The 21724-nt window shown below is 46.4% G+C and overlaps 1 protein-coding gene across 2 annotated transcripts in view; it reads right to left on the bottom strand.

Moving 5' to 3' along the window:
* The window catches only part of CEP170B (centrosomal protein 170B), an 87261-nt gene extending 67973 nt beyond the window's left edge, over positions 1-19288 (bottom strand). The window contains exons 1-2 of one of the 2 annotated variants that reach the window (XM_032768807.1): positions 18933-19288; positions 15150-15285 (exon numbers count right to left, since the gene is read on the bottom strand). In XM_032768807.1, coding sequence (XP_032624698.1) covers positions 15150-15254 — 105 coding nt within the window. In that variant the 5' untranslated portion in view covers positions 15255-15285; positions 18933-19288. The remainder of the gene's footprint in view (positions 1-15149; positions 15286-18932) is intronic. The other variant, XM_032768808.1, reaches the window with a different exon arrangement.
* Positions 19289-21724: the final 2436 nt, after the last annotated feature.

Raw genomic sequence — 21724 nt, 5'->3', positions numbered from 1 at the left:
CATACGGTTTAGTAGCAGTCAGACCCTGGGTCCCTACGTAGATCCAGATTCTGTTTCTCCCTAGGCTCGGCACAAGACCCATAGGCAAAACTCTTCCGCTTCAGCTTTATGCACAGGATCAAGATTTGCAACTCGACCTTTGGATCTGAAACTCAATGCCAGGAGGGATTATGGTACGGGAGATAAGTAAGGCTGTCAGAAAGTTGTGGTTTTAGGCTCAAAGGTTGTGGCCACAGTGTGTTAAAGCTACGGTTTTGTCAAAGGAAGTTTCGTCTGGGTCAAATTTAAGTGGCATTGAGGTAGGGGCACCATTTCAGGTTGCAGTGACGGAGGCAGCTTACAGTGGGCGGTCCAGGGGCCACTTAGGCCCAGTGCGGGCACACACTGCAGTGAACAAGTCCCCAACTGTGGGCACCGTGTGTTGGGGGAAAGGAATGAAGGGTCTTCCCTCTCTGCACCACATCCAGCCCTGCCCCCTCCCCCCACCCCTCGCCCAGTTGCAATCATAGCCCTGAGTGCACAGGAATGCAGGGACCAGGCCCCCCATCCCAGTGGCAGCACAGGCTCCCCCTCCCCATACCCCACCTCCTCCATGCTGCAATTCCCTGCTGGGCCTGGCTTCCAGAGGCTCATTTCAGCACCGCCAGCCCTTGGATGCTGCTGTCAGCAGCAGGAGCCAGCCTCTCCACAACTGGTTCCATGCACCTCAGCTCCCCGCCCCCAAGGATGGGACCACAAACAGCCTCCCTCTGACAAGAACAGCCCAATTTGAGTTGTGTGTAGGCTAAGCACAGGAGGGTCAGCTCCCTGGCCTACCCTATCTAAATGGTGCCCTTGCATGACTCCCTGAAATTCAGCCCAGCTGCCCCCACATCATGACAGAGGCCAAATTTGCGAGTGACATTGTGAAAAAGCTGCCATGAATGCAGAAAGTTGCTGCTTCCACAACAAAAGTACAGTCCGCAATTTCCTAAGAGCCTCTGAGATCAAATAAATACAGAATACAGCAACTGCCATTGTGTATGTTAAGGATAGTCTGATGTGTGTCACTGGCACTTAGAATGAATGTTTGTTGCAGGTTGCAGCCAGAACGCTGCAGTTATCTAAGTCAAATACTTTCCATGCAGAGCAGGTTACACTTCTGTCAGTAACAGTTGTTACTAGCACTCTGGGAAATGCTCAGAGCTAGCCACAGTACAAAACAGCGACTGTCCCAGTAAGGAAATTTAAACCTCTTGGTGCCAGCCTTTTAAACTGGACCACTGGAGCAATTTAAAAACTGCATACTCTGATTTGAAATTTGCTCACTTATTATTTTTACAAGTAACACCCAAAATTCACATCACCAAGAGAGATTACCCAGCTGGATTTGTCTACTTTGTGCATTTGACAGCATTTTGTGTACAGTCCATCTCAGTATTTCTCTAGTACAATCAGTTAAGCCCTGCAACAGATCTGTTACAATGGACACACGTCAAAGTAGGGCATGCCTTGTCTTAAATGGGACTCTGCATAAGCGCAGGGGTTTGTGCCAGAGTAGCCCACTGGTCGGTGAGTGCTATGCATCTCCATTTTGTGCCCAATCCACAGGGTATATGAGCCTATTACAGTCCCAGGAACAGAGCCAGGCCTCAAGCAACTGAGGTGATGCTTTTAGTCCAGTGGTTCCCAAACTTAACCTGTGAACCCCTTTCACTAAAATGTCAAGTCTCACAAATCCCCTCCTAAAAGTTCATATTTCCAGGGATTTTCTCCTTTACCTGAGCATAAGTTATAAAAGTAGTAAACTTGGAAATATAAAATGTGTTTTTATGACATGCTTATTACACACTGTTTATCATGAATTATTATTCATCATTACAATATTTTTATTACATTATGAAAACGGCAACATGCTTCCAAGATCTCACTTTTGTATTTGCATCACTTTGAATAAGCCTGTTATAAGACAAGGCTCCTATGTTTCATCAAGGAGTATCAGATGTGAAACAGCATGAAGGTATTTTAAGAAGCCAACTCAAAGAGTTCCTCCTACACAAGCATTCAGGTCTTGAGCAGTCCAGGCAAACAACGCACATTACAACAAAGCTTAAACTTGTTCTTCGTAATAATTTTAAAAACAACACTAACTATTTATTTTAAAAACAACAAAGAATAGCCACCTCCCTTTCCATTTCTTATAAGGTTTTGAAGTTTAAATCTCCTCAGTGTGATAGATATGCTTCCTTTGATCTGCTTAGCTCTTGGAAGTCCTGGGGCTCCGGGCTGCTGTCCCTGTGTTGCCCAGGGTCCCTAGGGACAGTTCTGTCCGCCATTAGGGATTTTTTTTTCCCCAAGAACCCCCTGTAACACTTTGTGAACCCCCAGGGGTTCACAACCCCCAGTTTGGGAACCACTGTTTTAGTCTCATCACAACCAAGATGGTGGACACAAACAGATTCCAATGCAGAACTGGGGCCCTAGTGTGGCAACCAGGAGCGGAAAAATATTTAAACACACACCACCCCAGAAAATAAAACTGCAAACTCCCAGCAGCAGGCCAGGGGATTCAGAGGTGGGTGCAGTGCTGGAAACTATTTAATCCATTATTTTGAAATAGACTTGATTTGCGGCTGACTAGCACTTTTGTGGTTCAATATCTGTGGCGCTCTCACCACTTGTCAGGATCTCCAAGGTAAGATTCTAGACAGGGGAAGGAAACAAACCCGTAATTCAGCAGGTCAGGATCTAGACTCTTCCAGGAGTATAAGTCTTAACTAGAACATACGTTGAATTTTCTCACCCAGTTTGAAATAACATGTCTATAACTCATTGTTAACCATCTCTCGACCCAGCTACTGCAGCTTCCTCCTCCCTGGCTTCCCTGACTCTTTGTGCCATTCTGCAAGCTGTCCAGAAGTCTGCCACAAAAGTCTGGCTTGCACGTTTACTAGGAGCGATGACAGGCTAATGCCCCTTCCCCCAAACACACATACAAATAGTCCAGTCACATCCAACCCACTTCTGGTCCCCTTTGCCTCGTGTCCTTCAATTCCAGCTCAAGTTACAGTCTTCAAAGCTCTGCTCAGCTTAGCTCCTACTCTTCTTTTGCTTAAGCCCTCACTACCATTCGTCTGCTCAAGCTGCCTGAGATCACACTACTCACCCCTGTTCCTCCCTCCTGATTGCTTGCTGCACAGGAACTACCTCCGGCCTTTCCCCACAGGGTCTACCATGCCGCCAGTCCCCTCAAGACCTGCTTCTTGGGTGAGTTGGATAAGCCTTAACCCACCCTCCACTAAGTATTAGCAAAACAGACACAGGAAAACACAGAACCAAAACAGCAAGGCTATAGTCAGACATCATGAAACTAGGATGACATGTGCTAACCTCCCGGCTCTTTCACTTGCTTGCTGTTAGAGAACAGCCCCCATTTATATGTGGTCTGTAAGGTTGTAGGCACCTCAGAGCAGAGACCTTTGTCTTCAGACTAGGGGTGTCACGCAATTAAAAAAATTAATCTCCATTAATTGCGCTGTTAAACAACAGAATGCCATTTAAATATTTTTGATGTTTTCTACACTTTTAAATATATTGATTTCAATTATAACACAGAATACAAAGTGTACAGTGCTCACTTTATATTTAGAACAAATATTTGCACTGTAAAAAATGAAAGAAATAGTATTTTTCAACTCACCTAATACAAATACTGTAGGACAATCTCTTTATCATGAAAGTTGAGTTTACAAATGTAGAATTACGTACAAAAAAAAACTGCATTCAAAAATAAAACAAATGTAAAGTTTTAGAGCCTACAAGTCCACCCATTCCTACTTCAGCCAATCGCTCGGACAAACAAGTTTGGTTAAAATTTTCAGGCGATAAAGCTGCCCACTTCTTGTTTACAATGTCATCTGAAAGTGAGAACAGGCATTCATGGGCACTGTTGTAGCTAGCATCACAAGATATTTACATGCTAGATGCACTTAAGATTCATATGTCCTTTCATGCTTCAACCACCATTCCTGAGGACATGTGTCTATGCTGATGACAGGCTCTGCTCAATAATGATCAAAAGCTGAGAGGCCTGACACATGTTCACCATCATCATCCGAGTCAGATGCCACCAGCAGAAAGTTGCTTTTCTTTTTTGATGGTTCGGGTTCTGTAGTTTCTGCATCTGAGTGTTGCTCTTTTAGGACTTCTGAAAGCATGCTCCACACCTGGTCCCTCTCAGATTTTGGACGGCACTTCAGATTCTTAATCCTTGGGTCCAGTGCTGTAGCTATCTTTAGAAATCTCACATGGTTACCTTCTTTATGTTTTGTCAAATCTGCAGTGAAAGTGTTCTTAAACAAACATGTGCTTGGTCATCATCCGAGACTGCTATAACATGAAACATATGGCAGAATGTGGATAAAACAGAGTAGCAAACATATTGAGCTCCTTGGGGGAGAATTTTAACAAATTTAATTAACCATTATTTTTTAAACGAGCATCATTAGCATGGAAGCATGTCCTCTAGAATGGTGGCTGAAGCATGAAGGGGCATATGAATGTTGAGCATATCTTGCATGTAAATACCTTGCAACGCCAGCTACAAAAGTGCCATGCGAATGTCTGTTCTCACTTTCAGGTGACATTCTAAATAAGAAGCAGGCAGCAGTATCTCCCGTAATGTAAATAAACCTGTTTGTCTTAACAATTGGCTGAACAAGAAGCAGGACTGCGTGGACTTACAGGCTCTAAAATTTTACACTGTTTTGTTTTTGAGTGCAGTTACGTAACAAAAAAAATCTACATTTGTTAAGAAATTGCACTACAATACTCATGAGTTGAACTGAAAAATACTATTTCTTTTATTATATTTACAGTGCAAATATTTGTAATAAAAATAATCATATAAAGTGAGCACCGTACACTTTGTGTTCTGTGTTGCACTAGGAATCAATATATTTGAAAACATAGATAAACATACAAAAATGTTGAATAAATTTCAATTAGCATTCTATTGTTTAACAGTGCAGTTAATCGTGTTACTGCAATTAATCGACAGCCCTACTTCAGACATGTCTGTGAAGCGCCTAGGCCACTTAATGAACAAATAAATAGTTTAGGATAATCTGAGACCTGGGGTGAGACCTGCCCTTCCAGCACTGGTGCTAAAGTCAGTCCCAGGGCAGAGAGGAGGCAGCTTCTGCCTCCTGTAATGAAGGGCTGGTTCAGTCCCTATGGACCCCATAAAGCTGGAGCACAGGATTGCCCTGACCTGTCCTGCTTCCACCCAGGGCCGAGGCGGGTGGGGGGAAGCCAGAACAAATTACCGGGGCCTGGCGGTCCAGAAGGGGGCCCAGGGCTGGGCTTCGTCGGCCCTGCTTAGCCAGTCCACCCTTGCTGGGGGGCCCAAAAACTTTTTTTCACCAGGGCCCAAACTCGTTCTCGGCGGCCCTACTTCCACCCCCGACAATGCCGGCACCAATGCCTCCACAAGAGGGACAGAGGGGCATTAGACCCAGTGAAGCTTGCTCTGCAGAACCCATAGAGAGTCTCCTGAGCCTGGGTATTCTGGAAGCATGCTACAGCACAAGATGAATTCACCCAATGAGCATAAGCTAGAGTGAAAATGTAGCCAAGTAGATTAAAAAGTTCATGTCAAATCTCCTCGAAGCCACAGATCTGTATGGTTTACTATACGCTATACATATGAGACCAAAAAACCATGGTAAAAACATCATTAAGGCTGCAAATTCAAACTCTCACAAGTTAGGAAACATCAGAAGTAAAGTTGCCTGTGCAATCTTAATTCAGACACGTTGGACCTATGCATTATGAAACAGTATTTAATTACATAACCATGCAGTATTTTCCCCACCAGGTCCCCATTTCACTCAGCGCACAGAGCAGACAGAGCTCACTGAATGAGCAGCTCTTCAATATTTTGTTTTCTCCTCATTGTTCTATATGCGGTTCCTTATTTACTGCACATTGTTCAACCCCTGCTCTGAGGACAAAATTATTAATTTCCTTATAGACTTTTCAGTGGTGCTCGTCACTACAGAATCACAGAAATGCAGGGCTAAAAGGGATCTCAATAGGTTATCAAGCCCAGCGCCCTGCACTCAGGCAGGACCAAATAAACCCGGATCACGCCTGACAGGTGACTGACTAACCTGTTCTTAAAAACCTCCAATGACGGGGATTCCACAACCTCCCTTGGTAACCCTATTTCAGAGCCAATGGCCTAACAAGGCCCCAGAAGACCCCTGGACAAGAATAAATTAGGGGCCCCTTTCCCAATTCTGAAATCCACCCCAATACAGCCTCCCTCCCCTCATCCACTTGCTCCTGCCTAGTTCTGCAAAGCCCCAATCCAGCTTTCCCATCCCACAGCTCCTGCCTAGGTTCCCTCCAGCTCCCTCACAGCTCCCTCCCTATAGACCCTCAGCTCTCCCAACCCCAGTCCAATCACCTCTCCAGGCCCTTTTAGTTCCCCTTCTACCCCTCCAACTTTCCTGATCCCCCTCCCAGCCCCATTTCAGGCCCCCACAAGCCCTCCCTTAGCTTCTCCACTCATTCCCCTCCACCTCTGCTCCAACCCCAGCCTCCCACACCCTGCAGCTCCCCAACTGTGAGCCAGACCCACCGAGCTGCACACCAACCCTCTTCCCTCATCCTCAAAAGCTGTAATCAAGCACCCCAGCTCCACCCAGTTCTGCTCCATTTTCCTTTCTCCCATCCCCCCAGCTCTGATCTAGGCCCTCCAGCTCCCTTCTTCCAATCCCGTAGTCCCCTTCCCCCAAAACTTTCCCACCCCATACAAAGTGGCTTTTACCTTGTGTGCTATCTCCCATCTTCAGGCAACCCCTGTCCCTGCACATCCCCAGGCACTTTGACACCCCACCCCCCCATGCGTTCTCCATGTGTCTTTGTCAGTTATTCATGCCCAGGGTTACCCCAGCCAAAGAGACCACCCATTCCAGCCTCACCCATTGCCCTGTGGTGGTCCATGGTGGTCCAGCTCAGCTTCAGGGATGATTAAGCCCCATTCCTCATGGGACCCTGGTACTGCAACACTTGCACCACTGTAGCCACGCCACTGTCCAGTGCTTAACTATCCTTAGAGTTAGAACGATTTTCCTAATACCTTAGGCCTGGTCTAACTCGGTCAGTGTCTATACTACAGTCTTGCTCCCACCGATGTAAGCTGCCCACTACACCAACCGAACAACTCCACCTCTGCAAGAGGCATAGTACGTAGGTCGATGCAGTTAGGTCGCTGGAGTGTCTGTGTAGAAACTGCATTATTTACATCACCTGTTGGCTGTTAGCCCCGTGTGCGAATGACAGCCGGAGCCCCACTGTCCGAGGGGGGGTGGACTCCAGCTGTCAGTGTCCCACAAAGTTAAGTCAATGGAAGCGCTCCTAGTGAGGACGTGCATCACCAACAAAGGGGACATAGTGTGGATTTAGGTCAACTTAATTTTGTAGTGTAGACAAGGGCTAAACCTAAAACTCCCTTGCTGCAGATAAAACCAATTACTTCTTGTGCCACCTTCAGTGGACAAGGAGAACAACTGATCACAGTCCTCTTCATAACAGCCCTTAATATATCTGAAGACTTATCACGTCCCCCCTCAGTTTTCTTTTCTCAAGACTAAACATGCCCAGGTTGTTGTTTTTTTAACACTTTCTTATAGGTTAGGTTTTCTAAACATTTTATCATTTTTTGTTCCTCTCCTCTGGTCGCTCTCCAATTCTTCACCTTTTTCCTACAATGTGGCACCCAAAACTGGACACAGTACTCCAGCTGAGTGGAGCGGGACAATTACCTCCTGTATCTTTCATACGACATTCTTGTTAATATATCCCAGAATATTAGCCTTTTTTTGCAACTGCAGCATATTGTTGGTTCATATTGAATTTGTGATCTACTATAACCTCCAGAGCCTTTTTTGCAGTACTCTGCCTATCCAGTTATTCCCCATTTTGGAGCTGTGCATTTGATTTTTAATTTCTAAGTGAAGTACTTTACGCTAGTCTTTATTGAATTTCATCTTGTTAATTTCAGCCTAATTTTCCAATTTGTCAAGGTCATTTTGAATTCTAATCCTGTCCCCCAAAGTGCCTACAACCCCTCCCAGCTTGGTGTCATCGGCAAATTTTATAAGAATCCTCTCCATTCCATTATCAAAGTCATTAATGAAAATACTGAATAGTACCTGGACTGGAACTGATCCCTGCAGGACCTCACCAGATAATACCTCCCAACTTGACAGTGAACCATTGACAGACTATCAATGAACAGTTATCAAACAGTTGTGTGCCCATCTCAGAGTAATTTAATCTAGAACATATTTCCCTAGTTTGCTTATGAGAATGTCATGTGGGACTGTGTCAAAGGCCTTACTAAAAATCAACATCCATTGCTTCCCCCATCCACTTGGCCAGTAACCCTGTCAAAGAAGGAAATAAAGTTTGTTTGGCATGATTTGTTCTTGACAAATCCATATTGGCTATTACTCTTTAACCTACTATCATCTAGGTGCTTACAAACTGATTGCCTAACAATTTGTTTCAGTATCTTTCAAGGTATTGAAGTTAGGCTGACTGCCTGGTCTATACTTCCGCGGGTCCTTTTTGTTTCCTCTCTTTGTTTCCTCTCTATATTCAGAGGCGGCTCCGGGCACCAGCACAGCAAGCATGTGACTGGGCCGGCAAGCCGTGGGGGGCAGCCTGCCGATCACAGTGAGGGCGGCAGTCAGGCTGCCTTCAGCAGCATGCCTACGGGAAGGTCCGCCGGTCCCACAGCCTCGGCAGCAATTTGGCTGCGGATACACCGAAGGCGCGGGACCGGCAGATCACCCGCAGAAACACCGCCAAATCCGTGTCCCCAGTGGACCGCCCGCAGGGATGCCGCCGAAGGCCACTTGACTGCTGTGCTGCTGCATCCGATCAGAGATCCACAAAAATGGTCCATGGATATAAAGCGGATATCCACATATATGCAGAGCTTTTGATACAAAATTTGTATCAGCATCTGATCTGCAATCTGCAAGAACAGTCTGTGGATATCCACGGATTTGCAGGGCACTATCCTTAAGTACCCTAGGATATATTTCATCAGACCCTGCTGACTTGAATACTTCTAACCTATCTAAATAGTCTTTAACCTGTTCTTCCCCATTCCTTCCCCCTTGTTAATATTAATTGTGTTAATCATCTGGTCACAATTAATCTTTTTAGTGAAGACTAAAGCAAAACAGGCACTAAACAACTCAGCTTTATTGACGTAATCCCTTATTCGCTCTCCTTCCCCATTAAGTAGAGGACCTAACCTATCCTTCATCTTGCTCCTAATATATTTATAGAACCTCTTCTTACTGCATTGTACGTCCCTTGCTAGGTGTAATGCATCGTGTGCCTTAGCAGTTCTCATTTTGTGTCGACACGCAAAACATGAGTACAAAAGAATAACACAAGCAAGTTGTCCATATTTCCACTTTTTGATTTTCAGGTCATTAAAGAGCTCACGATGGAGCCATATTGGCCCCTTACTATTTCTTCCTTCTCTTTATATGGGGACAGTTTGCTGTTCTGTCTTTCCTCTTTGAGAAACTGCCAGCTCTCCTGAACTCCTTATCCCTTAGATTGTCTTGCTATAAAGAGTTTGGTGAATTAGTAGCTGAGTGTTTCATAAACATTAACTAATTTATCTTCCCAACACCCCTGCAAAGGTATTATCCCCATTTTACAGACAGGGAGCTCAGACAAAATTATTTAGATCAAGTTTCCACTAATTTTGGGTGCTCAGTTTTAGACACCTCAGACCTGATTTAGCAGAGTATTTACCATTACACACACAGTCCCAGTTTCCTTCCCCAGCCAGCCTCAGTTCCCCATTCGCAGCCCCATGTGTGATTTGTCTCTTTCCTAACCTTCCCCCCCCCGGCTCCAACTCCTAATGTGCCCCTTTGAGGGCTCCTCGGCCAATCTCAATCTACCACCCACACCCTCCCAGGCTCCTGGCCTGGTCTCCCCCCATTCCTGGCTCCTTTTCCCAGTCTCTTTCCCTGGCCAGTTCCAGTTCTCCCCAGCATCCCAGGGCCTTACCAGGGCTGCTCTTCTCCCTCCCCTCATCACATTGGTTCTTAATCCCCAACCCCTTGGTGCCCAACCAATTCCAGCTTCCTCGTCCCCCCACACAGCTCCCAGTGCCAGCTTTTTTTTTTTTTTAATGGTTGGTTATTGGCAAGAATTTTCAGTTTATGAAAACTTAATTCTCTTCATTTTTGTTAAAGCCTCAAATACAAAAAAAGATTAAGAAGGTGGTCAGAGTTGATTAAAAATGCCAATTATATTTTTCAGGAAAGTTTGAAAAAAGTTGCTGTTTTCCCCCCAAATTCCCCCTGGGGAAAAAAATTGTTTTGAGCAAAACCCAAAACATTTTCATGAGAAAAAAATTTTAATTGATTTTTCCCCCCCAAAAAAGGTCATGCAAACTTGGCATTTTTTACTATGTTATTTAGAGGTGGACTTTGAAACCTTTAGTCATGTTGAATAATATCTTACTCCTTGGATAATCTCATTGGAATCAAGAGGACTGCTTGAAGAGCAAACAACGTGAGAATTGCAGAACTGAGCCCCTATTTATAATAATCCAGGCTGCTCCTCAAAATACAAGTTAAACCCAGTTTTTCCCTTTTACTTAACGTTCAGAACCAAAACATGCCTCACAACTACTTGCACTAAAAAGCCTGACAACACCGCAGAAGTATTTTAAATATTTCTAATCCTCTAAGTAGGTGTAGAAGATTTCCAGAAAGATTAAGTTCCTGCCTAGCAAACCAATTTAGTTTCAAGCTTTAAGGCTACAATCTTCTTCAACTAGTTGACTGCTAACAGTAGATCCAGCCCACTGGATGAAATAAGTGAACCCAGGTCAAAATAAAGCATATAGCATCTCTTTATAATTCTGTAACAAAACAGTAAAGCATTTTAATTGTTTAGGAATCTATTGTTACCTGGAAGCAACTCAACTAAAGAAAAACTTAAAAATAAGAATCTATTCCCACCCCAGCCCACAAAGTAATTCCTAGAGCAGTAGAATAACGGATAGTCCGCTCTCTGGGGCAGAGACCGTCTTTTGCAACACATGAGGCCCCGACCTAGTCATTACCACAATACGACTACTAAATAATCATAATGTTCGAGACCTATTAGGTTATACATTCCATTCCCCTGACAATACCAGTCTGCTGTATGTGTAGTAGGAATAATTTACTGCAAATGGCTCGATCCCCGAAAACACACTTCCAAACAAAATAACTCTGCAGTAAGCACGCTGACCCAGAAGTTCTGAACAAATGTACCGGTTCCAGTAAACTAGGAGTACGGTCCCCACAGAAGAGGTTTGCTAATACACCTCTATGCAATGCACCGTGCAATGCCTTTGCTTCTTAGGCCCCTCTGAAGACAAACTGTCGGGACAGTCTGCACAGTGGTTTTGTGATAAAGGTCTTGTAGAAAGAGGTCTATTTTTAGACCCCAACCTCCATCTGCTCACATGCAACTTTGCAAACACATATGTGACATGAAAATTCTATAATCTGCCTTAGATTACTGCAAACTCATTTCATCTGGAACCTAAAGCAGCTCTGAAGAACATCTCTAGAAGTGAATAGCTAGTACAATAATCCACTATGCTGCTCCAAATGAGAAGTGAAGTATCATTTAAAGCAGTGGTGTCCAACCTCATTACACAGGAGGGCCACATAAACCTAAGCACGACCTTGTGTGGGCCAAACAGATTCTCTGCCTGGGGATGACAGCCCAAGCCCTGCCGCTTTATGAAACGCTCTGGTGGGCTATGTATGGACCCCACAGGCCATAGGTTGGGCACCCCTGAGCGAGCAAAAGACTTATTACTGAGGACAGCAAAGAAATACACTCAGAAAGGGTCACGTTTGATGTGTCACAATAAGCTTTCAGTCTGGGTAAGCAGTTAAACCCGCCTCCCTTCACTCTCTCTCCCAGACTCCCAACCACAATCACATCCTCCTCACAACTTCTATTGACACCTACTTAATTTCCTCCTACCTGTGACCTACCAAAAAGAGCCAGACTGGAGTTTAAAAGGATCCCTGTTGCTAGGCTTTGCTGCTGATGGCATGAGTCTGTTAGACCAGGAGCAGCACAGTGCTGAATCAACTCTCAGCCTCACAGAGCAGCTCCTCAGCCGGAAATGCTGCACCGGAGGAATAGTGAGGGTTCAGTTTGATAGCTCTGAAATGGGCTAACGCTGGAAGAAATAGCGACCAAGATTTTTAAGAGTAACTACTGATTTGGGGTCTCCATTTTTGAGTGCCCAACTAAAGACACCTGATTTTCAGAAAGTGCCAAGCACCCACCCTATGAAATCAAGTTCCTTTAAAAGACCTCAAGTTGGTCACTTAAAAACTCAAGCCCTTTGGAACAATCAGAATTTTTGAACAGTGAGATACAGCCCTACAGAAAATATTAGGACATTTTAAACCTCTGCACGTCTTACTTTCCACTCCCAAACGTAGACATATAAGAAGACAAACCAAGAAAGCATGATAAAGGGAAACCCCAACAAATGAAACAATATGATGCTAGAGTGTCAAACTCTGGAAAACCCTGTCTAGCCATTTCATTCATTGCAAATCAGTGCCCCCAAAACACCAAGTTTTCCTTTTGAGTAGAGGTTTCTCAAATGTTGTTATTGCTAGATCACATCTTAATAGATTGATTGCTTGTCAACGCCTCCCCTCTGATTGGAAACCCAATCTCTCCCCTCCCAGCCATAATCACAAAAAGTCCCTGCAGCAGCTACAAACATTGTTTGCGCCAGAAAACAATATTCGAAAAGCATTTATGACATGTCCTTACACTAGTCAGCAGGTGGGAACCGGGACGAGAGCCCCACTGTGCAACAGCCAGCCAGCTTTCTGCCGATCACCACTAAATGCTGCAACCAGTGATCTGGGGACCAGTGTACAGGCAAGGGCGGCGCTATGATTTTTGCAGTCCCAAGCACAGCAGTCAGGCAGCCTTCGGCGGTGTTTCTGCAGGAGGTCTGCCGGTCCCACAAATTCGGCGGCGGCTCTACAGGTGATCTGCCATTCCCGCTCCTTCGGCGTACCCGTCGCCAAATTGCCAGGACTGGTGGATCTCTCGCAGAAACGCACTGAAGGCTGCCTGACTGCCGCCCTCACGGCGACCAGCAGGCCACCCCCGGCACGCGCTTGCTGTGCTGGTGCCTGGAGCCGCCCCTGTGTACAGGCACCTCTGCTTCAGACAGGGCAAGACAAAGCCGTTTCCCCTCTTTGTAGACCAGTTCATTTGTAACTAAAAAAAAAAAAAAACCAACCTCTCAATGAAGATCTCTCTGCATCTAAATATTAATGTTTCTACTAGGCCAAAGCCAAGAATATTGGTCCTGAATTTCAACAAAGTCCTAAGGCGAAGGGCTCCTGGTTAACGTTCTTCTCCAGTTTGTACATCTCTATGTTCAACAATATGTAGCATTCTTTAGCTGAAACATCTGACCATCAAGGCCAAGACTGCGAACATACTGGATTATTCCACCAAGGGGAAGGCGAGGGGCATCTTTATGTAAAAGTAACACAGTAACTTTTTGGGACAGAAGGATGCCATCTCGTTCACGCCATCACATCAGTTAGTTTCTAAACTGAACATTTGTGTTTCTCTTAAGTCCCTGGTTTGGATCTTTACTCTGAAAGCACTAACAATGTAATTAAATGGTAAATTAGCGAAAACCAAAATCACAAGCATCAATGGATGGTATATGCCATAAAATCTACAGAAAAAACAACCTAACCACTCAGCATGACAGGACAGAATCGTGTTTCTTTTGTGTAGCGTCTGTATGAGCAGCCACATGGTTACTCCTGGGGGAATTCTGCAGACTGCGCAATTGCAGAATTAATGTCCCCTGCAGATTTTACTCTTTCCAAGCAGAATAACTGATTCACACATTCCAAGCGGGTGCATTTGGTTCGGAAATTGAAACCAGCCAGGGGAGACATAAATCACCACACAGGGGGGCATGTGTGCAAGACTCTGTCCCTCTTGCTTGCTACCGCAGTGCGCCTGGAGCCAGAGAGGGGCAGGGCCAGGGAATCCCCAGCCAGTGGCTCCGAACATGTGCTGGCCTCCAGCTGCTAGTCAAGTGCTGAACTAACTGTACATATTTCAGTGCTGTACCAGATCAGGGCCTAAATTCACTCCTAAGGATGTCCTAAGGATATGTCTTCACTGCAAAGAAAAACCTCTGGCTGACCTGTTCCTGCCAACTCTGACTCGCGGTGCTTGGGCTGCAGGGCTGAGTCATTGCTGTGTAGACTTCTGGACTGGAGTTGGAGCCCAGGTTCTAAGACCTGCAAGGTGGGAGGGTCCTAGACTTTTGGTTCTAGTTTGAGCCTGTAATTCTGCATAGCAATGAAACAGCCCCACAGGCTGAGCGCATTCAGCTGGCTCAGGCCAGCTGCGGGTTTTCCTTTGCTATGTAGACATACCCTTGAAGTCTTCTGTGCTTGACATACATGGAAATATTAGTATCGCCCTCTGCATATAAATGTGCTAATATGTCGAGAAAGGAATCTATTTGTCAAAACAAATGTCCTGACTCTTTTTTGTTGTCTGTATTGTTACAGACATACTTGCCGATGGGTATTTTGAAATAAATGACCAAAATAATTGAAAATAGCATAATTATATTGTGTTGACAAATAAAACATGCAGAATTTTGCAGAATTTTAAAATATCGTGCACACCACTTTTAAATTTTTGGCACAGAATTTTTAACTTTTTGGCACAGAATTCCCTCAGAAGTAGCACTGTTAATCTGTTCCAGTCAGTTATCTTACAGCGAATGAAGCCCTGATTCTCAAACTAATCACTGGGCCATTTGAGAAAGCTCACCGTCACTTTCACAAGTCCATTAAACCTCTGTGGATATGGTAAATTTAGCCTCAAATCAAGTTCTTATGAACTACGGGATTTATTTAAAAGCAACATTTAGGTCTGCAACAGCTTCTAGGCCCCTAACATCACAGTCAAGACATCTACTACATCTTCAAGGGATATTTACAAGATCAGAACATTTTTTATGAAAATATATTTACCTGGAGCATTAGTTCACAGTCATCTCTGCCAACAAATATCATCTCTCGAGGGAGCCGGTGGCGAATGCCAGTGCTGCTCACCAGGAACCACGAAGTCACACTCATTTTGGTGTTTGGCACTTAACCTTTAAACATCCTGAACAAATAAAACAACACATATATATAGTTTGTTATTAGTTATTGGCCAATAACAAAAGCAAGTTAATTGACAGCACTGAAATTAATCTGAATGCATTAAGCAAGTTTTGTGGGAGTTTATAAACAGATTAAAATACATGGCTACTGGAATCCAATGGCAACAAAGCCAACAGGTGGTATAGAAACAGAAGTATTTATTCACACAACACACAGCCAACCTGTGGAACTCTTTGCCAGAGGATGTTGTGAAGGCCAAGACTAACAGGGCTCAAAGAAGAACTAGATAAATTCATGGAGGATAGGTCCGTCACTGGCTATTAGCCAGGATGAGCTGGGATGGTGTCCCTAGCCTCTGTTTGAAGCTGGGAATGGGCAAGAGGATGGATCATTTGATGATTACCTGTTCTGTTCATTCCCTGTGGGGCACCTGGCATTGGCCACTGTCGGAAGACAGGATGCTGGTCTAGATGGATCATTGGTCTGACCCAGTATGGCCGTTTTTGTTTTTAAGCAGGAAAGCTCTCTAGACCAGGCCTTCTCTGGACACTGACAACCCACTGCATCCTCCAGACTGGCAAGGAGCAAAGTGCATGCTTCCTCCACCTCCATATTCAAATAGCCAAGCTGGTCCATAACTACTGGGCCATACTAACTCCGGGAGTAAGGAGACATAACATGCCCTCTTATTCTCCTTTTTGGGATTCCTGCATCGCAGGCACAACACAACGCATGGGGAGGGGAAGTGCAGGTGGGGCAAGGAGCAGGCAGAGCCTTGTATCCCCCCATCTCAATGAGCCAGCCAGAGGAGCTCAGCTGGTACATGGTGGGGGATGCAACCTGCTACAGTTCTGTATCAGTAGCTCTCTATTTTCCCATCCCACCTCCACAGCAAGTGGAAAGAACCAGAGAACAGACTGTGGCTATCCGAGCTGTATCACAGTTGGCTCTCCAATCTGCTCCAGGACAGTGCAGCTACATACTTCCCATTATACCAGGCACACTGTTAAATCACAGTCTAACTCTAAAGTATGACTGGTCAGAGATCAGTGATGCTAATGCATAAAGGAGAACTCTAAGAGGAGCATGACTTCCGCAGGCAACTGTTCCAGCAAATCTGTTTGCGGCTTGTGCTCTCCCATTAGGTTTCTGATGTCCCTGGGCAAGGGTGGATAGGGAAGAAAGCCATTTGTTTTGGGGGGAAGAGAGTTTCTCTCTCTCTCTTCACCTTCCCTCCCCCCCCATCTCTGAAGAAAAAAGGATGTATCACTACTTAGACTCCCTTTTTTTCTATCCATTTGATTCCCCGCCCCCATATTCCTCTTGGCAAAGTTTTGTTTTGTTTCTAGCTATAGGTAAGAGTGTGCACAATGTCCATCTAACAAAGCAGGATGGAACAACACTACTAATGGCAAGAAGGGGAAAGAGATCACTTAACATACATGCCCCATGATCTCTGCATTACAGAATCTTCTTTTTGAGGATCTCAAAGCATATTTCAAACATGAAGTAAACTTCATAAGCCCTGAGGCAAGTATTACTATCCTGTTTACTGTGTGTAAACAAAGTCACATGACACTAAGTTCACATGAAAAGATACCCCTCATTATTGAGCAATTTGGGCTATGCACCTTTGGCTTTATCTCCTCTTCTCAGGCAAGTGCCTAACTTGGCTTTTGGGCTGATATGGAACTATTAACTCCTGGGACATGGGACCACAACTGCGATAATACTACAAACGCTATCCTGCATCAGTAAAAATGCCATTGTCCACCCAAAGGGCATGGAAATGAGTTCCAAGACAGTGGTTGCCTTGGGAGGCTCAGAGAGAGGTTCTGGATGTTGTCTGTCTTGGATTATGAACTCCTTGGGGCATGGATTCTGACTTCATCTGTATCCCATAGGGCACCAAGCAGTCAGTGCTTAGAACGCTACTGAGTATCCCTAACGCATACTACTGGGCTGCCTTCATTTTCCTTTTTTAGCATCTGTGAGTACCCTGAGCTCCTCTGGTTCCATCCATCCCTTCTCAGGTTTTCCTTGTTGGAAACATAAAAGCACCAAGATGTGGACAATCACAGAAAGCTGCCTGCACCAGTGCCCCAGGAGCCGACAGAAAGGAAGGACTTCTCCTGCAGAAAGGAGGTCACTGTAAAACCACTCCCCTGTCACCTCTAGCCTATTCAAAACAGCCTCACTGACTCGAGTGGGCACAATGCTATTCAAACGCATGGTCACTCTGCTAGTGCAAGACACCAGGAGGCCTTGCATTCGTACCAAAAACTATTTGTGAAGGGCAGGGACCCAGACAGAAAGATCTGCCCTGTTACGCTGCTAGTCCTATACAAACGCTAGGCGATAAAGAAACTCAGCCCACCTCTTTTGACACTATATTTTGCTTCTAATGCCATGCAGTGAGCCGGTGTTGGCATCTGTTGCTAGGAGGAAGGGAATAAACACTCCATAAAGCTGCTATTGGGCCACAATGCAGAAAGTCAGCGGAGGAATTGAAGCTGCAATCTTTAGCTAGATTCAGTGGAGAGAGGCTGTATCTTTAATCAGCTCTCACCCCTAGCAGCAGACACTACTGAAACTAATGCTTATTATGGACATTTCTAGGAGGAGAGGAGGGTTATTTAGACAAGAAGCAAAAAGAGGCAGAACAAAGCCACTTAATCCCATTGACTATATAAGTGTTTTTGTTTTTAAAAGGAAGGGGTGGGGAGGGGGGATTTACCAAGCCGCACATGGGATCAAATCCACCACAATGGAGGGACAGAGATTGAGAACAAAACCCGCTCGGGGATGTTTAAGATGCTGATTGCATGTGTGGTGGGCCACCGATGCCGATAAACTGGCTGGCTTGTATATTCCTCCATGATCCAACACCATTAGAAAGCTCCTGCCAGTCATCCACACCCAGGGAAAACACCAACCAAACAAGGTGCGACAACAAACCCTCCAGCCCGCGGGACCAAGGAGCCCGGAGGGGGAATGGAGCCCATTAGTCACGGGGGAGGCAGATCGGGGCTCTTTGTCTAAAGAGGACCAGGCTGGGGAAAATGGGGCGGGGGGGATCAGGGATAAGATGGTTTAAAGCACATTTGTCTATTTCCCTGCCCAAAATCATGTGCGGTGGAGAATGGAACAGAGCAGAGCCGGGGAGCTCTGACCCCCCACCCCCCAGCCCTAGACTGGAGAGCGGCGGACAGCTCCCCCCCAAATCAATCGCCGCCACCAAGACTTGGAAAGGGGCCCGGCCGCCTTCTCCCGGGGCCCCCAGCCTGGCAGATCTCTCGGTCCAAGCGCCCTGCGCCTACTCCCCTGCCCCGCTCTCTGCACTGTAGCCCAGACCCCCCCGCCCCTCCGCATTTCACTGTCCCGAGCCCCTGCCCGGGGGCAGCCGGCTCCCCACGGCATCTCACAGCCCCCTGGGCACGGCCCCGAGCGGGCAGCGGCCCCGCTTCTCCTCCCCACTCCGCCCGCAGGCCCGGCCCGGCTGGTGCATTGCAGTCCAGCCAGGTGCTGCTGTGGCGGAGGCCGCAGGCCAAAGCCACTGAGGATCAGCTGTTTCCTGCCGGCTGCCGATCCATCCCCGCCGACCCGCCCGCCACCGCAGGCTCGGTCCCCGGCCCGGCCTCCCGGTACCTGCTCCAGCCCGCCGCGGCTGCCTGCCCCTGCCCCTCCGCCAGCTGCGGGTGGCGGCAGGTACCGGCTCAGCGCCTGCCTCTAGCCGGCTCTGCCTGCCCGACTGGCCGCTCCTCTGGCATTGCACATTGTCAGCGGCCGCCCGGCTCCTTCCCTCTCCTGCCAGGGGAAGGCAGCGCCGCCTGCACTTGCACAGCAGGTTCTAGACGTCAGTAGGCGGCTCCTACCCCTTCCACCACCCCCGAGCCCGTCTCTCCTGCAGCCGCCCTCGCCGGAGCAGACGATCCAGGTTAGGTCAGGTGACAAGCTGGTTTAAATATTAAAGGTGCCTGCAGCCTCAGCTCTGCTGTGACCCCAGTCACGGCGAAGTTGTTTGCAGCCGGGCATGCAACGCGCTTGGGTGTGTTCTGCAAGGAGCAGACATGTTCCAACCAAGAGTTAGGACGTGATAATGGGCAGGGCTTTTTCCTTCAGACCCCGTTTAGGAGCTACACTCTGATTATTATTTATAGGGCATCGTAGCTGTGCATCAGGCTTTGCAGTAAATGCTACAGTATGCAATTTGCCCACATTGTCAAAAGCATGGGTGCAAAAATGGGTGGGCATTTTTGCTTGCAGGCACATTGCCCAATGTGCGTAAGAAGTTGGCCAGATGCTCATCTGCAACCCCAGCTTCTAGGAGCACACCCATAACTTGCATATGCACAAGTCGGAGCATGCCAAGGGTGTGCATCTACTTTCACCCATTTATTAATGAAAATGTTGGCAGAAGGCCTTGCCCTTAACAGCTGGCAGGCTAGTAGCTGGTTGTTGTGCCAAATTTAGTTGATGTTGCAGAAGAGATGTATCTAGCTCTCACTGGTATTTCAAAGGTGCCTCGCATCCTGGTATCTTAAGACCCAATGTAATGGCACAGTAGGCAGATCCTAATCTGATTGCTGGGTACTTGACTTTTCCATTCATAATGAACATTAATAATAATAGTAATGTACTTCTCTTTTATAGTGTCTTTCATTCAAGGTTCTCAAAGGGCTTTGTAAACATTAATTAAGCTTTGCAACACTTCTGTGATGTAGACTGTATTATCTTCAGTTCGCAAGGCTATAAAATGAATGCAGCAAATTGAGTGTCAGAATTAAGAATGGAGTTCTGATACCCAGTGCCCCAGTAGATACCAACAGACGGCACTGCTCCTGATCCTCCAGGGTTCCCCAAGGAACTCTGGGATACATCCAGAAGATTTCCAGGACCCAAGTCAAGCCAGGGCTACATGCAAACGGGAAAGCAATAGGGCTCGGACCCTGGATCTCAGCTTAACACGTGCGTAGACCTTCCAGCCCTGCAGGGTCTTGGGACCTTAGGTCTGAGCCCTAGGTTAACACAATTGCTGTGTGAATGCAAGGGGGGTTAGATGTGAGTCCAGGCTCAAGCCTGGGCTACACTGCTGTGTAGACATACCCAGGAGCGGCGCCAGGATTTCTGGCGCCCTAGGCAGAATTCGGGGGGCGGCATTTTGTGTGCTCCCCACAGGACGCGCGGGAGCTTCCAGTTCTGCTCCCATCGCACCACTGAAGAAGGACCCTCCGCTGAAATGCTGCAGGTGACAGCGGCAGTGGTTGAGCTGCTCAATTACTTGCCGCTGTTTTCTGCGGCACGTCGGCAGAAGGTCCTTTGGCGGCGCGACAGGAGCAGAACCGGAAGCTCCCATGAGCCCCGTGGGGAGTGCACAAAATGCCGCCCCCCGAATCCTGGCACCCTAGGCGACCGCTTAGGGTAACCTAATGGAAGCGCCGGCCTTTGGCTTAGTGGAGTAGGCTGAAATTCCATTCAACATGCATTTTTAAAGCACGCTTATCCTACTTAGAATCCTTAACTGCTACCCCTTGAAGGAACGTATCTTGATCGACAAGGGTTTGGAGTAATCTGGAGAGTTTGTGAATGGAAGAAGAGACTGTTACAGGAACAAGTTCAGGAAAACACATGTCGTTGATAGTGATTTACAAATGTAACTAGAAAATCGCTGATGCTCACTGGTATGGATAGCAGTCAGACAGCTTTTTTCTGTTGAAGGAAAACTGGAGCCACTGAGTATTATTATAATGCATCCAGTGCTTAATTTGTGATGAAAGAGTTGCTGGGGCTAAAGCAATTTTTTTTTACTTTCATAACTGACACAGCAAGCCCAGAGGTGCCAAGGCTATGAAGTGCTAAGCCCAGAAGTACTGAATGTATCCAGCTGTGTGCTGAGGCTGGTAGGGAGAAGGATCTGATTTTTAGACGTGCTGAGCGTGCACAACTCTAGATGAAGTCAATGAGAGCTGTAAAAGCAGCAAAGAAAAGAATCCTGTGGCACTTTATAGACTAACAGACATTCTGGAGCATGAGCTTTCGTGGGTGAATCCCCACTTCCTCAGATGCACCCACGAAAGCTCATGCTCCAAAATGTCTGTTAGTCTATAAAGTGCCACAGGATTCTTTGCTGCTTTTACAGATCCAGACTAACACGGCTACCCCTCTGATCAATGAGAGCTGTGGCTACTGAGTACCTAGCTCAGAAAACCAGGACCAGTGTGGTCTCCACGAACCTACCTGGGCATCTTTGTTATGTTTAAGAATTGCAGTTAGGGACATAACCAACTATTTACAGTAGCAGATGGTGACACAGGCTACAGAGGACACTAACTTATACTGGTTATGTCAATATAACTCCATTGACTACAGTGGAGCTACCCCGATTTACACTGTTCACAACTGAATTCGAAATCCATTCTCATATCTTTATGTCTAGATAA

This window comes from Chelonoidis abingdonii, chromosome 4, assembly GCF_003597395.2.
Source record: "Chelonoidis abingdonii isolate Lonesome George chromosome 4, CheloAbing_2.0, whole genome shotgun sequence".
Taxonomy (NCBI): domain Eukaryota; kingdom Metazoa; phylum Chordata; order Testudines; family Testudinidae; genus Chelonoidis; species Chelonoidis abingdonii.
This window is presented reverse-complemented; position numbering and strand designations above follow the sequence as displayed.